The sequence below is a fragment of the Cynoglossus semilaevis genome, chromosome 8 (assembly GCF_000523025.1).
Source record: "Cynoglossus semilaevis isolate Cse_v1.0 chromosome 8, Cse_v1.0, whole genome shotgun sequence".
Classification (NCBI taxonomy): domain Eukaryota; kingdom Metazoa; phylum Chordata; class Actinopteri; order Pleuronectiformes; family Cynoglossidae; genus Cynoglossus; species Cynoglossus semilaevis.
In genome coordinates, this window is record NC_024314.1 from 21847707 (window position 1) to 21868728 (window position 21022).

Here is a 21022-nt window from a genome sequence, read left to right on the forward strand (position 1 = left end):
ATTTTTTTTAAATGGAAATACGTTTTATTTCTTGATGGAAAAAAGAAAATACATTGACACCACTAGTTACCTCCATTGTTGTATGTATACTTTACCCTTTAAGTGAACTGTAGTTGCTTTGTTAAAACGTTCAAGTACTTTTTTTTTAGCACAAACATTAATATCTGTTGCATTTATTCAATAGAAGCAAAATAACCCAACATTTTTTTCTTTTGTTTACTGTTTTATTTTTTATTTTTTAAATTCGTCACAAGCCCGTAAAACTATATCACCAGTTACATCCGCTGTTATTTTGTCAAACCGGAAGTTTGACGTATTCGGGCCACAGTTAGCTTGACGGCAGTGGGGAGAGCCGCTGACAGAGTGAAGTCTAGTAAAAGGGGGTTGAACCGAGGACGTGCGGTTTTCTTGGAAAAGTGGCATCTGAAGTGAAGAGGACGAGTCTCGCTCTGCTCATCAGCCACAACCGGGACTTCACTTCCACACAGACACCGACTCTGTCACTACACGCACCCGGATTTTTAATATTCTTATTTTATTTACCTGCATCCAAGCTGCGGCACACTCTAACCATGAGGACAAACGTATGGATTTACCAGGCTCTGCTCTGTGCTGTGGTCAGTGTCCTGGACACAGGTGAGTAGGATTCATCCAAATTAGACTTAACTATACAGTTTGGTACATTTTAATATCAGACTGGATAATTGTCACAGTTGGGTTTTTTTTTTCTTGTTTGCTAAATTTGTAAATATATCGTTGAAATAAATAATTGAAATGAAATCTGATTTTTAAAAAATAAAGTTTTAATGATTTCTTTTTATGTAAAAATGAGTTTTGAATTGAAGTACGGTGATACGTAACTTTCTGTCACAAGTTCCATCCTGCATCAAGCCGCTGCACTTGATTTGTGCGAGTAATTATTTTTAGAATTGTGTAATTGACTCCGCTCAGGGCTGTTTTCTCTGTGGAAACCATACAGTGTTAACGAACCTAAAGGCTCACACTGTGACTTCCGGTTGAATATACAGTATATTACACGAGCGTTTCCATTATCTGTCCATGTGGGCCACCGAGGCTGACACTTCAGCATAACCATTGGGCAACGTTCCACGTGCTCGTAACGTATGTTTTTTAATGCTTTAAAATTGTTTTATGCAACGACACCAAACGAATCCACACCGTGTCGTCCTGGCCCTCTGGAGGTGCCAAGTGTGGCGTGGCGCCAAAAGCGCATGGTTTGAAGTTCAACTGCTTTGTCGTTACTGTTTAACATCACCTAAACTGTTTGTTTGGGTGATGTTCATGTCAGTAATGTCAGTTAAAACCAGGATAGTAACTGTGAGAATGCACGGAGTGTAGTGTTGTAATGTTGTAAAGTTATGGCGCGCCTCAGGGCGCACACACGACCGAGTCCAAATGCGCCAAAGCTGGAGACTGAGTCTGTATTTACATGCGTTTGTTCCTCCAGAGAGGGGTAGTAAAGGTGTTTGCGTATGTGCGTGCACGTGCGCCGTGCACGTGTGTGTGTGTACATGGAGTGAGGTGGAGGAACATCTGGCTGCTTCACTTCCACATTGTGCGCTCTCTCAAACAGACGTAATGTCTGCATTTTTCAAACTGCTACATCCCTGTCCTTCGTCTCATACACGACTTACACTTATTCTGACGAATCTTGTGAACATTTAAAATTAAAAACATTTTCCAAACATACGTAAAACCAATGGATGATAAATCATTTAAGGATGTTTTCCACTTCTGTAATAGCTGAGGTTTTCAGGATGAAAATGTGAATTCAGTTTTTTTTAATTGACCAGCAGGGGGCGGCGGTGTAACTCAATAGAGGTCAGTGCAACAAATAAAAGGCAGCCGCAATAGTGTGAGGGAAGGCAGTGTCGCCTCACAGACACTTGACTACTGACCACTGGTTGTTGTATGTTTGAGTCATTTCAGTTAAACCTCCTGTGTATTTTGAGCCACGTGATTAAGGTCATTTGAAGGTCATATGTTTTTTATATTTGTGGTTTGTGTGTTAGGAGTCTTGTCGTCACTGTACAGATCGGTCACAGTGTGAATATTGATAGACAACACAACTTTTGTTCTCTGCGACCGGGTTTCAAACCGACAACCGTGTAATGAAAAATCACATCCCAATGCCATAGACATTGTTAGGCTATAAGCTGACAGTGCCCTCTATTAAATCTTTGCATCTACTTTTAAATAGAAGCAAAGGGCATCCTTGAAGTGTCATTGCTGCCACCTACTGGAGATTTGCAAAGTATGCTGTGTTTGTTTCCTGGCGGATCAAATATATTTCATTTTAACGCAAGAACTAAAATGTATCAATAACCAGCAAAAAAAGCAAAAAGTTCACCACGAATTTGATTAAAAAGTTTACACATATGATGAAACAAAAGTCAAATATCGTCAAAAATAAAACAGGCAAACCATAGAAATACACAGTACAAGTCAATGCACTTCGACGTCAGTCAAAATAGTAACAATTGTGGGGGGAAAAAAATAAACATAGGAAAATCCAGCTCTTAAAATGTCCCAACCATTTGCTAAAAAATACAGACAGGGGGCAGCACTGCAGCAGATGAACTCACCATCATTCACTCCTAATGACCCTGTAAAAATGTAACACTGGATGTTTTATGTGTGTCCCTACACACTTTACATTTTCAATGATGCGTTGCTTTGACAGTTTGTAACTCAACCACTTATCCAGCAGACAATTAGGAGATTTTCTCCTTTGAGTGCCAGAGTGGAAGTGCCTGAGGAGACTCCGGAGTCCTCACCTCTCCACGTCTCTGGCTCATATCTGGTCCTCTGCTGGTTCCTGCCTGTGCTCATTAAATGTCACATTTCTCATTCCCATCCAATGAGGAGCACCTTCTATCACGATCCCCAGCTCTGGAGGTTTTTTGGAGATAGCAGCACGGTCCGACTGTGATGAGAGGAAGAGACTAAGTGAAATCTAATTGAGCTGCCTGGCCAGACATCAGGGCTGGAACAACATGGTGATGAGTGCCAGATGTGGTCCACTCCAGCCCAAACATTAATAACATGTCCTCCCCAAAAAAACATTTTTGACCAGGAGGAGCCTCCAAACTGCTCCGCAGTTTACAGTATCTTAAGTACACACACAGCGCCTTGTGTCGGATCTTGGCACGGCGGCGCGGTGCTGTAACCCAGTAGCTTCAGATTTCCCGGCGTGATTTATTTCGCACTTGCTGCTAATTATAAACGGAAATCTATTGTAACTAATCTCAAAGTGGGTGTGAAGTGTCTGGCCGTGGCCCTCCGAAACTCAGCGTTCACCCCACGTCTCGGCTGAAGGATGGGCTTTTAACTTATTCCAGTTGGTAATATGAATGATTTGTATCACAGGAGGATTTAGATGTAAATAATGGTTTTGTCCTGCTTTTGAACCCACTTGCTTCTCTCATACATTAAACGCTACGATATAATTCTCTTTTGATGTACCTCCCAGCGCTCCCCTCGGCCCCCCCAAAAAAAGAAATACTCCTCAACAAAGGCTTAAAAATGAATCAAGAATGACTTATACCACGTCCATTTGCACCTTGACAGTTTTGCACTTTTCTACAGATGCCAATGGCTCAGGAACTGTACATAAAGCAGACGCATAAAAAGTTTTACTCTGTGGAAACAACTACATTTCCAAGAAAGCAGTAACATGGCTTCTATCTTATTTAGTTTATTACAAAAACATAAAGTCAGTCTTATTGTTGGAAATGAGAAGAAAATAAATGTCGCCCTGGTTCATCCCGAGTCAGATGACACAAGGGAAAAAGAGGAATCTAAACCGGAGTCTGGAAATTGCCTTAAGTTGGCCAAAAAGACATGAAAAGGGAACTAAAAGTTAGCCAGTACTTCACTTAAAGTGAATTAAAGGCTAAAGAAAAATTAAAATCTCAGAGAGGAACTTAAATAGATAATGTTGTTAGCACTGCTGAAATTTTTGCTGTTTAGTAACTGCTGTAGTGGCTAGCTAAAATGCGGCAAAAACAGCTAATTTTAGGCAATGTTTACTCCCAAAGTAGCTGAATGTTGGCCAGTAGTATACAAAATAGCATTTTTTAAGAGTGTAGCTAGACACTGCTAAAGTTAGCTCATTTCCAGAAAGGTAGCCAAGAAAGATTTGCGGTTAGCTGCCATGCTAAAGCTAAAATATCAGCCCTTGCACTAAGCTAATAAAATAGGAAAAAAATTGTAGACATGTCTTAGAAAAAGAGAACTAAATCAAACTTAGAATTAGCATCGAGTTGGCCAAGAAGATGATTAAAACAGTTTAGCAAAAATAGACTAAACGGAATTTGACACTTTTGTGAAATCAGTAGAATAAATGTGAGATGTGATGAGTGAGATATGCAGCACTGCAGAATGTCTGTCTATTGGACAGACGACTTCGTTTCCTTGGCTTCACTCTAGAGTTCAGCACCCACTTTGCATTTCTCAGACTGCTACAACTCTGAGTTAACGCACGAGCGCCAGGACTCGTTTCTCTAACTTTTACTGGTACATAAACCAGTCCTTCACCTCAGTATGGCTAAAACAGCTGGAACCTGCGGAGAACTTCTGTCAGGAGCTGTGGGATGTTTGCAGATTTGAACAAGCCAACAAGCCTCAAGCAAACTGGAGATGAAGGATGCTTTCATCAAACATCTCACAAAACATCTCGCAGTGAAATGCTTTCCTTTATTCCCACGTGCCAAAAAAACAAACACATATTTTTAGTCCAAATATGTTTAAGTCTGTAGGATTTTAGGACCCTAGTGAACAAGGTCGTACATTTGGCATGTCCAAAGTTTTTTTTATTTTGGTTAAGAGAGGCCAAGTTTAAATATTTAAAATAATCATTTATTAATAGTGCTGGAAACAAACCTGTAATATCCCTTCTTTAAAAAAAAACATAGCCGTTAATAAGTAAAATCATAGTGCGTATTAACCCAAGTCAACTATAGTAGCATATATAACTGGAAGTCCCAGAAATGTCCAATTAAACAAAAATGTTTAAACAAAATATATCATCATTAAAGGTTATCCCACTTTGACGTGAACGTGAAATTGTATATGTTAATATATATAGCTTGAAAATAACAAACGTGAAATTGTATATGTTAATATATAAGTTACACCTGAGTGTAAGTCGCAAACCCAGCCAAAGATGGAAAAAAATTGCAACTTATAGTCCGCTTTGACTTTTTTTGAAATGTTGAAACATTTTTTTTTTCTGAAATGAAATGTTTAATGTGCCAAGAAAGATAATTAAGGATTGTTAGAGGTCATTTCAACAGGACAGTTATATGTATTCTGGTAATTGAGTCATGTTATGTTCAAACATATGTTGATGACGATGCGCTGTTTCTGTCTAACGTTAACAGAAGTCTTTTTTTGAGCATCTGTGCTTAAACATTTAATTCTAATGCTTCTAATTCTAGTTTACTGACGTTTACTGTCCTTGTCCTTTGGCAGGCTACTGTAAAAAAAGTCATCAGATGTTACAGAGATACGAGAAGACAGAGAAACGCATGCTGGTCTGCACAGACTGTCCTCAGAGTCCCGTGGTACTAAAGAGCCGATCGCAGGAGCACTGCGCTCGCAAGTGCAAAGTGAAGAGAAACTTCAGCTGCAGGTGAGAGAAAGACAAACATTTCTCCACCCCCTCACCCTCCTCTTGACATTTTTAATGGCCTCCCACATCTCCTCTCCTCGCGGTATTTACATATTTTGGCTGTTTATCCACTTTATCAGGAGTCATCTCCTAACTATTTCCCGTAACATTTTTTTGCAGGGCCTTCAACTTCCACAGGCACAACAGGAAATGCCACTTACTTCCCTTCGACCGTTTCACCCGTGGCGTGAAGAAGCAGGCCAACGTCAACTTTACTCTGTATGAAAAAAAAGGTGATTCTCCTGAACTCAATAAGTGTGTTGTTTTTCTCATGAGAACCTTCAAGTGCAGCTAGTCCGTCCGTGATTGCAGGTTCTGCGTTTTCTGGTGTTGTCACAATAAAAAAAAAAATCGGGCTGAGCTCCGCACCCTGTTGCTGTGTAATCACTCCAACCGGGCTCAGTCGCATGAATAAACATGCCTCGGATTCAAGCGGGGTGTAAACAAAAAGAAAAATCATTGTTTACAGTCGTTCGGAGCGTAAACGCCTCCTCGAGCACAGGATGTGGAATCTGGTACTTTAGAATGTACTGCCAAATATACGTAAATCTCGCCCCGCGGTGACATCTAATGAACTTAGGGGAGTCTGTTTTGGAGAACAACATGCAGAGCAGGAGGCGAGCTGTTAAAAGTCATATTGACCATACATGGAAAATAACATGCAGGTGGTCAAGGCCTTGAGTCTGTCAATGTTTGAATTTATGAAAAGCTGTGTAAATTGGCACGGGCAGAGTAGACGGGAACTGTTTGTGTTCGAGTCCAAACATGAATGGAAGATATCAAACACTTTTAATGTTTTGTTTTGTTTTTTTTCCTTCCTTTTCTTAGATTATATACGGGAGTGTATCAGCGACACTCTGGACTACAGAGGAAGGAGGTCCTGGACCAAGTCTAACATCACATGCCAGGCCTGGGCAGATAATAACATCAATGAACACAGGTCGGTGGCCTCCGCTCTAACTTGAAAAGTGTATTTTAATGAGAGCTCGTCTATAAAACTGTCACAATTGAACAATTCCAGAATTGGTTTACATTCTGATGAAGTGGGAATACTTGAGGAGCAACTGCAGTACTGCATTTAAGTGTCATATTAGGTGCTATTTGTCCTACTTAGTTCTGGAGATTCTTTATACGTCATTACCGAACTGGAAGACGAAGAGAAATTAAGGGAAGAAAATAATCCTATCATTAATGGCCAAGAAATGGACAGAAAGATGGAGGAGTGATTCTCTAAAACCAAATTACTCCCAAAGGTTTGGCCTTGTTTCACTAAAGGACATTTAGACGCTTCAGTATTATCTCAGGTTAGCCGACAATATGTGAAGATATATTCTGCAATGGCTAAAATCTAGATAAAAAAAAATACAAAGAAAGGTGTAAGGTTTGGGTTAAAATTTGACCCCAGACAATGGACAAAGAAAAGAAAATTAGCCAAATGTATAGCAATAATGGCTAAAAGTCAACTAAAACACTAAGGTTAGCTAACAGGTATTTTAGGACTTACACTTATTGAAAATGAGTAAAATTTTAGTCAACAAAATAAAGCAAAAGGAGTTAAAAGTTACTGTAAAAAGAAACTTCGCAAAGTTCACTTTAATGGAGCTGTTTGAGAACACAGAACAGGCAAAAGTTTGAGAGAGATGGCAAAGGTGTCAAAATAATAATTTAACTGTGACCAGAAATGTTAAATTGAAAAGGCCAAAGAAAAACCCTTCAAACAAAGTATAGGTTAAAATATGCTAAAAGGTAATTTGGGCAAAAATATAAAGAAATAAAAGGCAAAAAGTTGGTCCAGTCGACGGGTCTAAAGTCAGGTAAAAACTTAGTCTCAAAATATACTGAAATAATACCACAGATGTCGACAGTTAGATAAAAAAAAAAGCTACAATTTAACTAACGTATCACGAGGCAGATCTGAGGGTTGCACATTACCAAAGATGTTGGGGTCAAAAAGGCAAGCGCTATCTGGACCACCACAGGCCCCTGGGCAGCTGTTGGCCGTACCTGCCCTGGACTGTGGTATGAAAACGAGGAGGTGTTAATTATTCGTTTCCCTCTGGCCGCATTACTGCAGCAATCAAAGCCAGCATCCCAAATCCTTGGGCCTCCACCGGCTTCCTGTGGATGCTCCTTCTTTATTTCTCTGTCTCTGATATAGAACAGGCCCCGGCAGCTGATTTACTGATGTTCAAATCATCCCCTTGCACCTCAGGGGTTAAGGGAAGGAGAGGTAGGAGGAGGTGGAGGAGGTGGAGGAGGAGGCTGTGGGACGGTTGAACGTTTATCCAGAGTTAAGTCAGATTTCTTTCAACACATGCGGGGATGTCCTCCCCTGTGAGCCCCCTCTTTTTTGTGGCACTACAGGTCATCAGGTGTAAAAGATCTGTGTGTTTTTCCACTGCTGGAACAGAGGGACGTGGTTCTGTGGTTCTGTGCCAGCAGCTCATTAGTAATACTTATTAATTACCAGATATGTTGAGTGCTGTAACGTGCACTGGAGAGAGGGGGTGAGGGGGGGGTCCACAGACAGAATAATGACGAGTTTGAAGAAGTACAGAAGGAAGATGGAGGGAGAGGGAGAGAGAGAGCAGAGATTTATGGACTGAAGTCATGTTCTGTCTGTAGTCCAGCTGAGCGAACAAAGCCACAGATACACTGAGCGGAAACACAACTTCACTCGTCTCCCAGAGAGAAGCACTCGGCTGCATCCTGTTGGTGCAGGCTGCTGAAGCCCGAGCCCTGTTTTCTGCCCTCTTTTCTGGGGCAGTAGTTCACGCCAGGGGTCTTCGGTCAATCTTTATTGGACAAAGAGTTGATATACGGAGTCTACACCATCTCTCTGAACATGTCGGCTTTGCACTGCGTACAGCAGTGACACCAGGAATGTTTAATTAGAGCTGTTTCTATCTACGATGGCACATGCTGTATGTAAAATAAATAGAACCCATTCGTATGTTAGAGTATGTGTTACATTCACAGCACGGTTTGATTATAGCAGCCGGTCTGTGTTGGAAGAGCAGTGACTCAACACAGCACATTTCATGTCTTTACTCACTCTGACTTATAAAGTGACACAGGCATATTCTTTTCAGATTTGAATGGATTAGATTAGATTGGATTAGATTACATTAGGATTATGTTGGGTTGAATTACATTAGATTGGATTTCATTGGATTACATTATCTTGGATTACATTACATTGGATTACATTAGATTGGATTATGTTATAGTGGATTACATTGGAATAAAAAATTGATTACGTTAGATTGGATTCAATTAGGTTGGATAACAAAAGTCTGGATTATGTTAGATTGGTTTACCAAAATGTGAATTACTTAGATTAGATAAGATTACATTAGATTACATTAGGTTGGATTATGTTATATTGGATTACATTGAATTAAAAAAAATTGGATTATGTTAGATTGAATTACATTATTTTAGATTATGTTAAATTGGATTACATTAGATTGGATTTTATTAGGTTGTATTAAAGTAGATTTGATTACATTAGATTATACTTAATTTCTCTCTCACTGGGGAAACTGACATGTTGCAGCCACTAAAAGGAAAGAGAAAATCACTGAGTAGAAAAAAGCTGCTAATAAACTGTACAGTAAAATAGAGACAATAAATTGAGATCTTTTGAACATAAAATATTATTAATTAAAGATGTGCGCTGTGATATAGCTACAGTATTTTGTTCAAATGATGCGCTGAGTTTTGCCAGACAAAGTGATGACATCTGAAGTGTGTGTGTGTATGAGAGAGAGTGTGTTCTCTATGGTAGAAACCTTCATATGTAAAAGGATGCATGGTCTATGTCAGAGGTCTTGAACCTTACCATATGTAAATGTATGGATGTATGGTCTATGTCAGAGGTCTTGAACCTTCAACAGTAAAAGAGCCGTTTTTATTAGTTTAACTGCAAATAAAACTCAATGTAAATCGACAGTACACAAAGAAAGCTCATAAATCAAAGGTTGCCGACCTCTTGTCCAGGCAATTTTAAAATTTAAAAACCATAATTATCTGTCAAATTCTTTCAAAATACTAGGTCACTGGTCAAAAAGTCTAACTCTTACGTAACTTCAAAGGTGTTAATCACTAAAGCATGTCAAGACATGTCTCTTAGGCATTTTATTTTCGCAGCTTTTTAAAGTGTTGATCATGTTTTTGCAACCCTAAAAACTAAAAACCTTATAAAATTCTTGAAGCTTTCCAAAAGAAAAAAAAATTGGACCTTGTTCATTTTTGTTGTCCTTTCCCAAAACTGAAAGAACATTAGAGAGATCTGGCTCTAAGTCCATTTGACCTGGTGTGAAAGACATCTCCCAGAATTCTCTGATGGTAACATCCCTTGAAGAAGTGTTGACACGACATGTAGGGAGTTAGCCTTGTTATTTTCATAATGACTTTTTTTTTTCATTTATCTCTAACATTTTGGCTCACCTTTGTGTATTTTCCACCATACTGTCAAAAACTCCTGTTCTAGGAGTGGGGAAAACATCTCAGGAGGATGACACAGTCACCACTGTTAAACAGTGGGAACGGCATTCTTCTAATAATTTAGGTGTGTGTCAGAAATACAGTCTTGTTCTCATGAGAACATGTGCTTCAAAGTTCAGGTGGTTCTAAGTCAAAGTCCTCATTCCATCAGAAAATACTTCCAGAGGGTCCAACCAAATGAAGAACATCAGTGATTATTGACATGTGCAGGGAGCAGAACATTACCATTTTAGCCTCCTTGGCCTGTGTTCTGCTTGTCTTTTTCACCAAATCATGGAACAAATCATTTTGTGCATGATGTCACCTGCATTTTTCAATTGAAATATAAGGATTAAAGGTCTCATAAAAGAAGGGAAATCTTTGCGTATACCGTATTTCCGGACTATAAGTCACACTTTTTTTCATTCGTCCTTTGGCTGGATTTGCTACTTATACTGAGGTCAGATGTGTATATTAAAATATATAATTTCACGTTTGTTTTTTCATACTGACAGCCACTAGAGGGCACTCTACCTAGCTATTGCGACTTATACTCAGGAAAATAAGGTAGTTTGTACCATAGGGTCGGTGTAATGTCACCGAGCCTCATCAAACACCAGTGCCGCAGTTGTTTTACCTTACATACGACTGACTCACCGATAATTACCACTGTAACAAACCAGGGGCCAATTGGAGTTTCAGGTAACTTTATTTTAATGCTTCAGCGATCGTCGTGGGTCAGGGCTGATTTCTCAGGAGGTTCTCTACCAGGAAGTAAGACTTTCACTTGTTGACAATGTTAAAACAAGGCTGTAAAAACCTGTGTACTGATGCCTGGCCAAGAAGAAAGAAGTCAAACACTGCTATTTGCATTAATAATAATAGATAACTTCAAAGACTCTGTTCCACCGGGAGGTCTGCTGCAGACACACGCCAGTGCAGCTGCTGTTGCGGAAAGTTCAACATTTGGATTAGAAACTGATGTTTTTGCAGAGATACTAGGTTTGTTTGGGCTTCATTTGATCTGCATCACTGCATATCATCTGAAAGATTCCTCATCAGAACAAACTAAAAATGCTTCCGCCAAAAGTGTGGCAACCAGTTCAGTCAGGAGGACAGCAGCAAAAAAGCAAATGTGAAATTCTATCGCTTTGAAAACCATGCCATTGCATGTGACTGTGCTGAAACTGCACACAGACCGCTATTTAAAACAGCCTCATAGGTTATCAAATGTATTAATTTTCGAAAGATTTTTTTTTGTTGCCATTCTTTTTTAATACCATTCAGTTTTTCTGTAGCATTGCCCTTATTAAAAGTCCCACGAGATTAGTTCAGGAAGGGCATCCACTGTACAGTACCATTGAGTAACCCCTTATCAGTTGATTTTTTTTTTTTAATTCTGCAGTTGTACTGTTAGCTTCTATGCTCAGACGATGATGTCATCTATACAGAACAGATTCAGGATTGTACTTTCAAAAAGTCCAATTTGGGCCAAAGTTCTGCAAGAAAGGGAATATCTGGCATTGTTTTTGCTAACTCTTAGCACTGACTTAGCAAACCCTTAGCATTGGGCCCCTAGGGTCATTAGGGGGACATTAGCATTACTGTAAGTATCAAACCTTAACTCAACAATGTTGAATACTAGATCATAGCCAAGTCAGCCAGGACTTACTCTTCCCCCTGGTGGATATATTACTAAGAAAAAAACCCCCACACACTTGCGAGATGCAGACAGACATCTAATATATATATCATGATAATATAAACAAGCCATTAACACGGATGTTTCCACTAACGGTCAGTTAATCCCACTCATCAGAAAGAATAAAAGTTCTGGCGTTTGTGTTGCACTAAACTGTTTAAAGGTGAATTATGAGGTAGTTTGGACGACCTTGAGGCTCCCATTACTCAAAGACAAGACGATGTGTCATTGATTACTCATGCCATACTGATGCGAGAGACCTTTGAGGTACTTTTGGATCAAGAAAACCTCCAAACTGCAGCTTTAAACTTAGAGCTAAGTTAAAGAAGTTAGAACGCTCTTGATCTCTTCATCAAACCTCTAACAAGACGGGACACTTTTGCAGCTCTCAGATGTTAGCTGTCGCACGGCACCTCCAGAAGAGATTCGCAGAATCTCCTTTTATCTCTGGATTCTTTATTCCTTTTGGACCCCGTCACGCTGAAGCATGGCCGCGCTCGCTCCGTGTCCACCAGGTGCATGTTGCTGGACATTTTTTCACAGCAGTTACTTCGGGTCTAGATTTCATCCTTGCCTTATCCAAAAATCCAGCCAGTATGTTCAGGGAGCAGAGCATGTGTTCAGTGTGTCTGCCTGCCCTCCAATGGGAACAGACTTTGGCACCGAGATGAATAACTGGCCAACATCTGTTAGCACAACATCATTATGCTCAACTTGTTCCCATGCCACGGCCTTTTACGGACCCTCGACCAGATGCTCCTTTTGTGACGCGAGGAACCTTGTAACTTCCAATAATGAATTAGGGATACTGTAATACAATGGAAATAAATGAAGGTTAAGAGTTACACACAACAGATGTGAGTTTTGGCACGTGCTGCCCTGGCAGAGGGAGGAGTGTTTTGTTTTTAGTTAAACGCATAAGTGCAATGTCAGTGTTAGACTTAACCTTGTTATATCTTGACACTTGTAGGAATTACACTGCGGTTGGAAGATTTTCTCCATCCATCTCCTTTAAAAACTCTCTCTCTCTCTGTGTCTTCCATTGGCTCTGGTTGGATGTCTGAGATTTGTTCCACTCCTGGGTTTAATGCTATTGTGCATTTGTGTTGAAGCTTTGTACAAAGCCCAGGGCACAGAGGGGAGTAAAGCAAAAGGAACAGCAAGCCAATTGAAGGACGTTAGGACGCTCTTTTTCCTCTGGTCCTCTGTCTTTTCATCAGTTAAACGCTAATTTCCCACATTTCTTTTTTCACTCCATCGATTTTCGCTCCCCTTCTCCTGAACCAGACACTTCACCATACACATCTTTCCTCCTCCTCTCCTCACTGTCTCACTGGGTGGGAGGGGGAATGTGGTCGACACGGATCAGGAGGTGTTGACATGCCAGCTTTTCATCATCCCGCCCTGACAGAAGACACATTTCACACACTGTCTATTTAGCACAAGGCTCTCTTGCTGTTCCTCATTGTTGCAAACCCCACATGTTTGGTTTAGCCCAGGTTTTTCTCTTCTTTCTTTTTATTTTTTTGTTCTCTTCCCCGCTGCCTTACGTTAGCTTTTTCACACTGACTCAATGTGGCGGCTGACGGAGGGGGATTAGGTTTAAACGTGTGTTCAAAGGGCAGCCAGTAAATGACCTGCTTGGGCTGCGTCAAGTGGCTCGTAGCATTGCTCCGTGTTGTTGCTACTCACCGTGCTGTGACGGAGTCTGGCTGCTTCACACATGACGGCTCTGGGCCACGACAGGCATTAGTAAGGTGATCGCCCGAAAGGTGCAAACCTGGAAATGAGAAGCGTACGGCTGACTTAGTTTGCATACGATCGCTCCAACGAGCCATCCCAGGACTTTTAAAATGTAACCTGGTCACATATCAAATTCTTAGCATGAACGTTACCTCCTCATGGAGGAATTTATTTGCTTTGCTACTGAGAGCACTAACATGCAGGTACGACACTGTATATATTACCAGAGCAGCCAAGTGTGCAATTAGTCCCCGTGGTATCGGTTTACATGTTCAGTGAAAGTCTGTCTGCTCCCTTGTAGGTATGATCCTGAGAGACACCCAACACAAGACCTCAGGGAGAACTTCTGTCGGAATCCTGACAACGAATCAGGTGGTCCGTGGTGCTTCACCACTGACCCCAACGTCCGAACTGAGAAGTGTGGCATTCCACAGTGTTCTGAAGGTAAGGCCATTAAAACCATCCCTAGACTGAACTCAGGCCACTTTCATTCATTTAGTTTATGATGATCACAATGTTTGTGTTTGTTCATGTGTGTGTGTGTTAACAGAAGTGTGTATGAAGTGCAACGGGGAGGATTATAGAGGAAAAGTGGATTATACGGAAAGTGGCAAGGAGTGCCAGCGATGGGACTCAGTGAGGCCGCACAAACATCGGTTCCAGCCCAAAAAGTGAGCAGCAAAATCAAGAACCACACATTGACATTTCACACAAACAGCACCGTCAGAGTACTGAATGTAGAGGTCTAAATGAGTCAGCACCATGTGTGCGGAATGTGGCTCACAAACTTCAACCAAAGCTGGCTCAGAATGTAACCCACGTCTCATTCAAAATCAAACCACAACATGTCCAAGTTCAAGCAAGTTTGTCCAAACTACATCCTCAAAACTGTTTACTTTCCATTGGCCATTTGGGAAGTTTGGCAAAGTGGGCTGGGTTGCTGTTCAAGAACCTGTCTAAATAGATGTTAGCCTGACAGCAAAGTGGGCTGGTTTAGCAGTGGGCCATGGACAGTATTTGATTCAGCAATTACCGTATGAATTTATCTTGTCGAATCAGTAGCCAAAATATCTGCAGCCTTTTACTGAAGAACCAGAAAACATTGTTGTATTTGAGCCATACTATGGAAGGTACTTGTTGACAATGGTAACTTTTAGGAACATTTCTAACTTTAACTCTAACTTTTACTCTCCCAGATATCGGGACAAAGACTTAAAAGACAACTACTGCAGGAACCCAGATAACCGTCCCCGCCCTTGGTGTTACACAATAGATCCCAAAACTCCATGGGAGTACTGCAACATCAGCTTGTGTGGTAGGTCCTATGCATTGTATATACCGTCTGCGCTTGTAATTACCTTCCAGCGCCTGTCACTCTCCTCCAGATCATGCATACACAGTTGTACTTGGACCGTTTCCTCGTCTCTGTTTGGGTGTCTGCTGGAGCTGTGCGCTGAAATGAACGAGTATCACATTCCTAATATGCAGACATTGAGAAGTTAATAGTTGTCAAGAAATACTACAATGGAATGTAGCATGTGTTCAGCTCTGCAGGAACCGTTCAACCAAAAATATCCCTCTTTTCCAATGATTTGGAATCGCATTGACTGTATCTGCCCGAGAGGACTGTTTAAGAGTACAATAACATGTGAGCTGTGGTCAGTTGTCTGCTAAAGGCTAACGCTCTGTGCCAGACTAGTTAAGTAGCAGTAGCAGATACAGTAGGATCGTATGTCGAGTAGTCACTCCAAGGTGGAAGAGATGTATGTTTGAGGTTTTGGAAAAATCTTGTCACTGGAATATGGAGCTTTTTACACCATTTTTGGTCATATTTTCCATGCAAGAAGACTGTTTCATTTACTTGCTAACAGCGAATATACGATGCACTGCTGAAATGTTTATCACTGAGCTATGTTTTGACTTCTGTATTGGGAAAACTATGGGTGCCAATACCTGTATTGGTGTTGAGCTGTTGGTGTAGAAGCTCTGCTCACTTTCTGTTCAACAGCATGTGATAATCAAAGTTCAATATCCTATTGATTTTATGCTTAGTTTTATTGACATTTATACACCGTTCAAATGAAGATAGCGTCAGCTTGACGACTTTTTGTTAAATGCTGAAAGTTCTCTTTCCTTTTAGAAAGGAAAGCAGGGATGGAGGAGCCTTTATCGTTTCAGAACTCGCTGCTCGGGGCATGTGACATACTTAGAATCCATTATGTTATTCTAAAGTAGCCGTAGCATTGGGAGTCCCTTGCTCGGTGTTAGAAAAGACAGCTGGTGGTTTCATACAAACAGCCATTGATTTAACTGCGTCAGAGGGTTTGCTCCACGCAGGACTTCTGTGGTTTGGGGGTTCATGCGGTCGGTTGAGTTAAAAAAGCTTCCCCTGTCTCCTGCCGAGTCTCATAGGACATTTGTTTACTTGGATGGACGTTTCATGTGGTGCCTCATGTGTGGCGGTTCAAATCCCTCTACCTCAATCAGAGACAGTAAATAGGTTGTTTTTAAATGGGAGAGAGGGACTTCAAAGGACGAGAAGTGTTTTGTTCAGACCGCTCACAGATGAGAAGAAGCTATAAAGTAGAGGAATACAATGGAGGCTACTATACCGAGATGTCTCGCTTGGCCACTGGAAACCCCTAATAGTCACTTTAGTGGTTTGTTCTTTAAAATCATGACATATACAACATGTGGAGACAAGGAGGGACAAGAGACGGATAAGAGGGGGGAAAGTCCTGATTAATGCATGTAAAACAGGACAGTGGGACACGAACCTCACCAAGATCAACACTTTTCATGCCTTCAAACCAACAAATGATGGAACGGCCTGTCAAGAAAGGCCGTTTGATCGCTGCACGACTTGTCAGAGTGTTGTCTGATCAATGAAATAGCCAACTGAAAATGCCCAGAAGGGACATAATGAAATGTAAAGTGTCACTAACTGGAAAAATGAATTGTGAGAGAGCTGCTTGATTTACTGCCAGCATTTTTGTGTGGGAACTATTCGCTGTACATGAGAACTGGACAAAGTACCAACGCCACAAGGCTGACGCTAGGCAAGTTAAAAATATAGTTAAAAATATTCTTAAGGAGATGACGTGAGTTCATTCTAAGTCTAAGTTTAGGGGATAAATTAACTTCATTTCTAAAGCAAGTAAAAGGTTTTGACCGATTTTGTTTATGACGATTGCACACTGTAAATAAGAAGAGCTGGAATTTAAGATGGAGCAAAAAAGTAATGATCAGTTAATGTGATCAGGAAACATGCTAGCTAGAACTGCCTTTTCTTTTTCAACCGTTTTTGTTATAAGTATGACGATTGTTTGTGGCCTGCCATTTCATTTTTAATCTCTACCTGTGTGTATTCCTAATGTTATTGTTAGCATAGGTTACTAACCCAAAATAAGTTATTGCTTTTACAAAAACATTTAAATATACAAAAACAAATGCTAAGCGGTTAGCTGAGATGCTAGCAGTGCTGTTATGAACTGTTATGAAACGTTTGAAAATGACTTTTAAAAGCACTAAAAAGTACTTGAATATTTTGTGGAAAAAATTAAACAAATTAACTGCCCAGAAGACTCTGGCACTGATTCCATAAAGTTATTCAAAAAACTTTGCTTATTTGTATCTTCACTATCTTCAAATAATCTTTCATCCATTCATTCAGAGTGTCTTCCAAACCCTGTGGAGCACTTCCTGTCTTTCCAGGGCTTCACTGATGGCCACAAACAGATAAAAAAAAAAAACATGCAAAAACAATCCACAGTCTAGATGACAAAAAGAGGTTGCACTTTGGGAATTATTCTTTTTTTTTTTTACTTCCTATGTAACAACGTTCCAAAAAGAAATCTCCATGACCTGCACAACAAACACAGAGCATCTCTCTTTGTCTCTATCAGACACACACACACACACACACACACTCGTACTTTACAGTACATGTTATGATTTACAGCAGGGCGGAGGATCTGCATTTGTCCAGATGTGTGTATCCCTCCAATGCCTGCCCTCAGAAAGATAAAAACCACTGACCTGTGCTGCGCAGTTCACACACAGACACTGGCATGCATTACATCAAGCCAAAGAATCCCTCTCTTCCACCCGCCTCCTTCCAGTTTCTGCCTCAAAACATCCACTTTCCTCCTCCATCTTCTCCAATCTCATTTGTCAAAGGCTAAAGAAACAGAGACAGAAATCCGATGGGGCGAACACGCTCCCCGTGCGCTGCTTTTCCAGTTTCATCGAAAAGCAGAATTCCATCTGAGTATGTTTGGAATAGTTTTCCAGTGGATAAAGTTGCACCCGGCTGGATGTGATATCTGCGGTCGGGGGTTTGTAATAAACAAGATTCGAATAATGAAACGGTGACAGAGACACTGTCACGAATATGTCAGGTTTTGTCGACAGCGTGCGCTACTTCTTAGCTGTGAAACTGCGTGTTGTAGATGTTGTTCCATTCAGGAATGCTGGCACTGGTGTTATGGATACACATAAAGCTTCGTATCGCTGTAGAGAGCAGTGGGGGGGAGGTGGAGTGGTGGGGTGGGGGTGCTACTGTTTTTGATCATCTGTCTCTGGGTTAAACATGACACATTCTTCTGGGGATTATTATCTCCCTCCAACTCTCCCTCCTTCCTCCTTGGCTGTAGTTTTTGAATCTATCTTCCCTTTTTTGCAAAATTCTTACACTATCATTCTTACACTATACACTCAGTGTTAGTTTTTCTGTTTTTTTTTTTCTTTCTTTTTCTTCTGCCAGAATCCACATCCAGCGAGGACACAGATGTCAATGTAACAACATCCTGTTTCCAGGGGACGGGCACAGATTACCGTGGCACGATGAATGTGACTCCAGAGGGAGTGACATGTCAGCGCTGGGATTCTCAGTTCCCCCATAACCATTCCTTCCTGCCACAAAACTTCAGATGCAAGTGAGTAGCGTCGAGTTCGTGTGTCCTGCAGAGGGGGCCACAACGAGGACCTTCGAAAAACAAAAATAAAATGATAATGTGTCAAAACCACGTCCGATGGGCTCCATCATTTCAATTGTAGTTTGTGTGTGTGTTACAGAGACCTGCGGGAGAACTACTGCCGTAATCCCAATGGGGAAGATTACCCATGGTGCTTCACCACGGACCCGAATCAAAGGATTGCCAACTGCACTCACATCCCCCGGTGTGATGCTGAGGACAGCCAAAAAACGGGTAAAAATCTTAAATTAAAAACCTCCTCAAATTAGTGTTTAGTGTTGTCAAATTAATCAACGACAACACACACACACACACGGCTAAGGCCAGAATAAAGCTAAAAGTTTTAACTGTGACACTTGAAAACCTGCTAATCCTTTTGCCTTGATGCGAAAACGTTAGCCCCAAAAAAACAACACTAAGAAGTTAGCTTTAATAAAATTCAATAATAAATTAAAACCAATCTGTTACAGCTGTAAAATATACCTGGATTTTTTTTTTCTTAAACATAGAGGTAGCTTTAAATAATAACCATTAAAAAAAAAAAGTTAGGGAGTTGCTAGCTAAGCTGTTGGGGGTTTGAAAAGTACTTGGATATGTCATGATAAAAAGGGAATAAAGCCCAGTTATTTCAAACTTATACCCAGATGAAAGTTTTCATCCCATTTTAATCCTGTATAAAACACTCAAAGGTTATAAATTTAGCAGACATATAAAGATGTGACGTTAAAATTACAGCACATTAGAGGTGATCCAAAGCAGATTTTCTGTCTTAAACAGAGTGATGTTAACTGTTCCCCTCTCTTTAGGCTAAACCAAGTTATTCTTTACAGCTGGCATATATTTAATGCATGAGTTTAACATTAATGTTTCCGTCTAACTCTCAATTCGAGAGCACATGTGTGTGTGTGTTTCCTTAAAATGTCAGAATATTCCTCTCAGGCTGCCAAGGCCCTTTCTAGGTGCCAAACCTCAAGAGCGTGGCGAATAATCTATAAATTACCATGCAAGTCAGTTGGTGAAATTCTGTGATTGAAATGTTGGACTACAGGTGCTTGAAAGGAGCATTTGATGTTTTCGCAGAGTGAATTACACAGACACTTTCTATATTTTTCCCACAGGACTGGACCATTTGGCAGGGTAGCGAAGTCAATGAATTCTGGATCACAGAAGATCAAAACGCCAGACTTTTGTCAATAGTCGGAGTCTGTCATATCCCATAATTCCCTGCTTTATATTTCAAAAGACCACACATGTCATAAAGTGGCCTGTCAGTAACTGTTGGCCGTCCTCTGATCCTGTTTTCAGAAATGTCATAGTCTGGTTTAAATTTCTATTACACTTGAGAACTACCAGTTAGGCAGGGCCCCTCGACGTCAGATCGATCCAAACCACAAGGCGAAACACACGTCCAAAATCCCTTCTTGTCTGCATATTTTAGTGTGCCCACTCATGTTCTTCATGTAGGTGTTTGGGAAGTTGATGGATTCAGTAAATCATCACCCTCCCGGGAATATTGTGCACGGTGGTCGAAAATAACTCAATTCCTGTTTTCTCTTTAGAGTGTTACGAAGACAAAGGAGAGACGTACAGAGGCACGCTGTCCATAACTCGCTCCGGGATTCCCTGTGCAAACTGGTCACTTCACATAAACAGGTAACAAGCTCATTTCATCTGCTCATGAAAAATTTCTCTCACGCTAAAACGGATTTCGGCCCTGAAACTTTGGAGGCCAACTTGTTTCTCCGGCTCAGTTGCTATGTGTTTGTTGACGATCCCTCTCATTTAAATGAAGCTAAGCAATAAAAACAAACGGCCAGAGGAAATCTAGGGTTCCTCTGGGGTCAAAATGTGTTCCAATTATTTTTCATCCTACAGACAAGTAGACTACAGAGGCAAATTGGCGCCACATTTCTGAGAACTCCAAGATTGTTTTATCAACATTGGTATCTTCTCAGAATAGGGAATTGAACTAAGATTACACCGTTTGAATTTCTGAGGGGAAAACTGTCACAATATATTAAAAATAATATTAATATAGTGTATTTTAAATATTAATATTATATTAAATTATTAGTGTTATATTAATATTAATATATTCTATATATTTAAAAATATTATATATTAAAAAAAAGCTAAACTCTTGAGGTTGATGTAAGAATTTCAGTTTTTATTACAAATTTGGCTACAGCCATATGAAAAATAATTAACATATTTTTATTTTTATTTTTTTCACAATGTAAAAAGTTAGAATTCTGGCTTTTTTTGTAAAAGAAAATCATCATGTACTTCAAGTTCTGCTCAATAAACTGCTATGCTTGATTGAAAAAGTCAGATTTATATAAAATTTGAAGAAAAAAACAATAACAAATCTGAGAATAGTCAGCGGGTTGTTTTGTTGTTTTTTTTTTACTGAAATCA

General features: G+C 40.3%; 1 protein-coding gene across 1 annotated transcript in view; it reads left to right on the forward strand.

The window, feature by feature from the left end:
- Positions 1–270: 270 nt before the first annotated feature.
- The window catches only part of hgfa (hepatocyte growth factor a), a 30998-nt gene continuing 10246 nt past the window's right edge, over positions 271–21022 (forward strand). The window contains exons 1-10 of the mRNA XM_025057845.1: positions 271–636; positions 5497–5656; positions 5816–5928; positions 6524–6635; positions 13930–14072; positions 14179–14299; positions 14825–14943; positions 18394–18565; positions 18705–18838; positions 20164–20257. Of these exons, the coding sequence (XP_024913613.1) occupies positions 573–636; positions 5497–5656; positions 5816–5928; positions 6524–6635; positions 13930–14072; positions 14179–14299; positions 14825–14943; positions 18394–18565; positions 18705–18838; positions 20164–20257 (1232 nt within the window). The 5' untranslated portion in view covers positions 271–572. The remainder of the gene's footprint in view (positions 637–5496; positions 5657–5815; positions 5929–6523; positions 6636–13929; positions 14073–14178; positions 14300–14824; positions 14944–18393; positions 18566–18704; positions 18839–20163; positions 20258–21022) is intronic.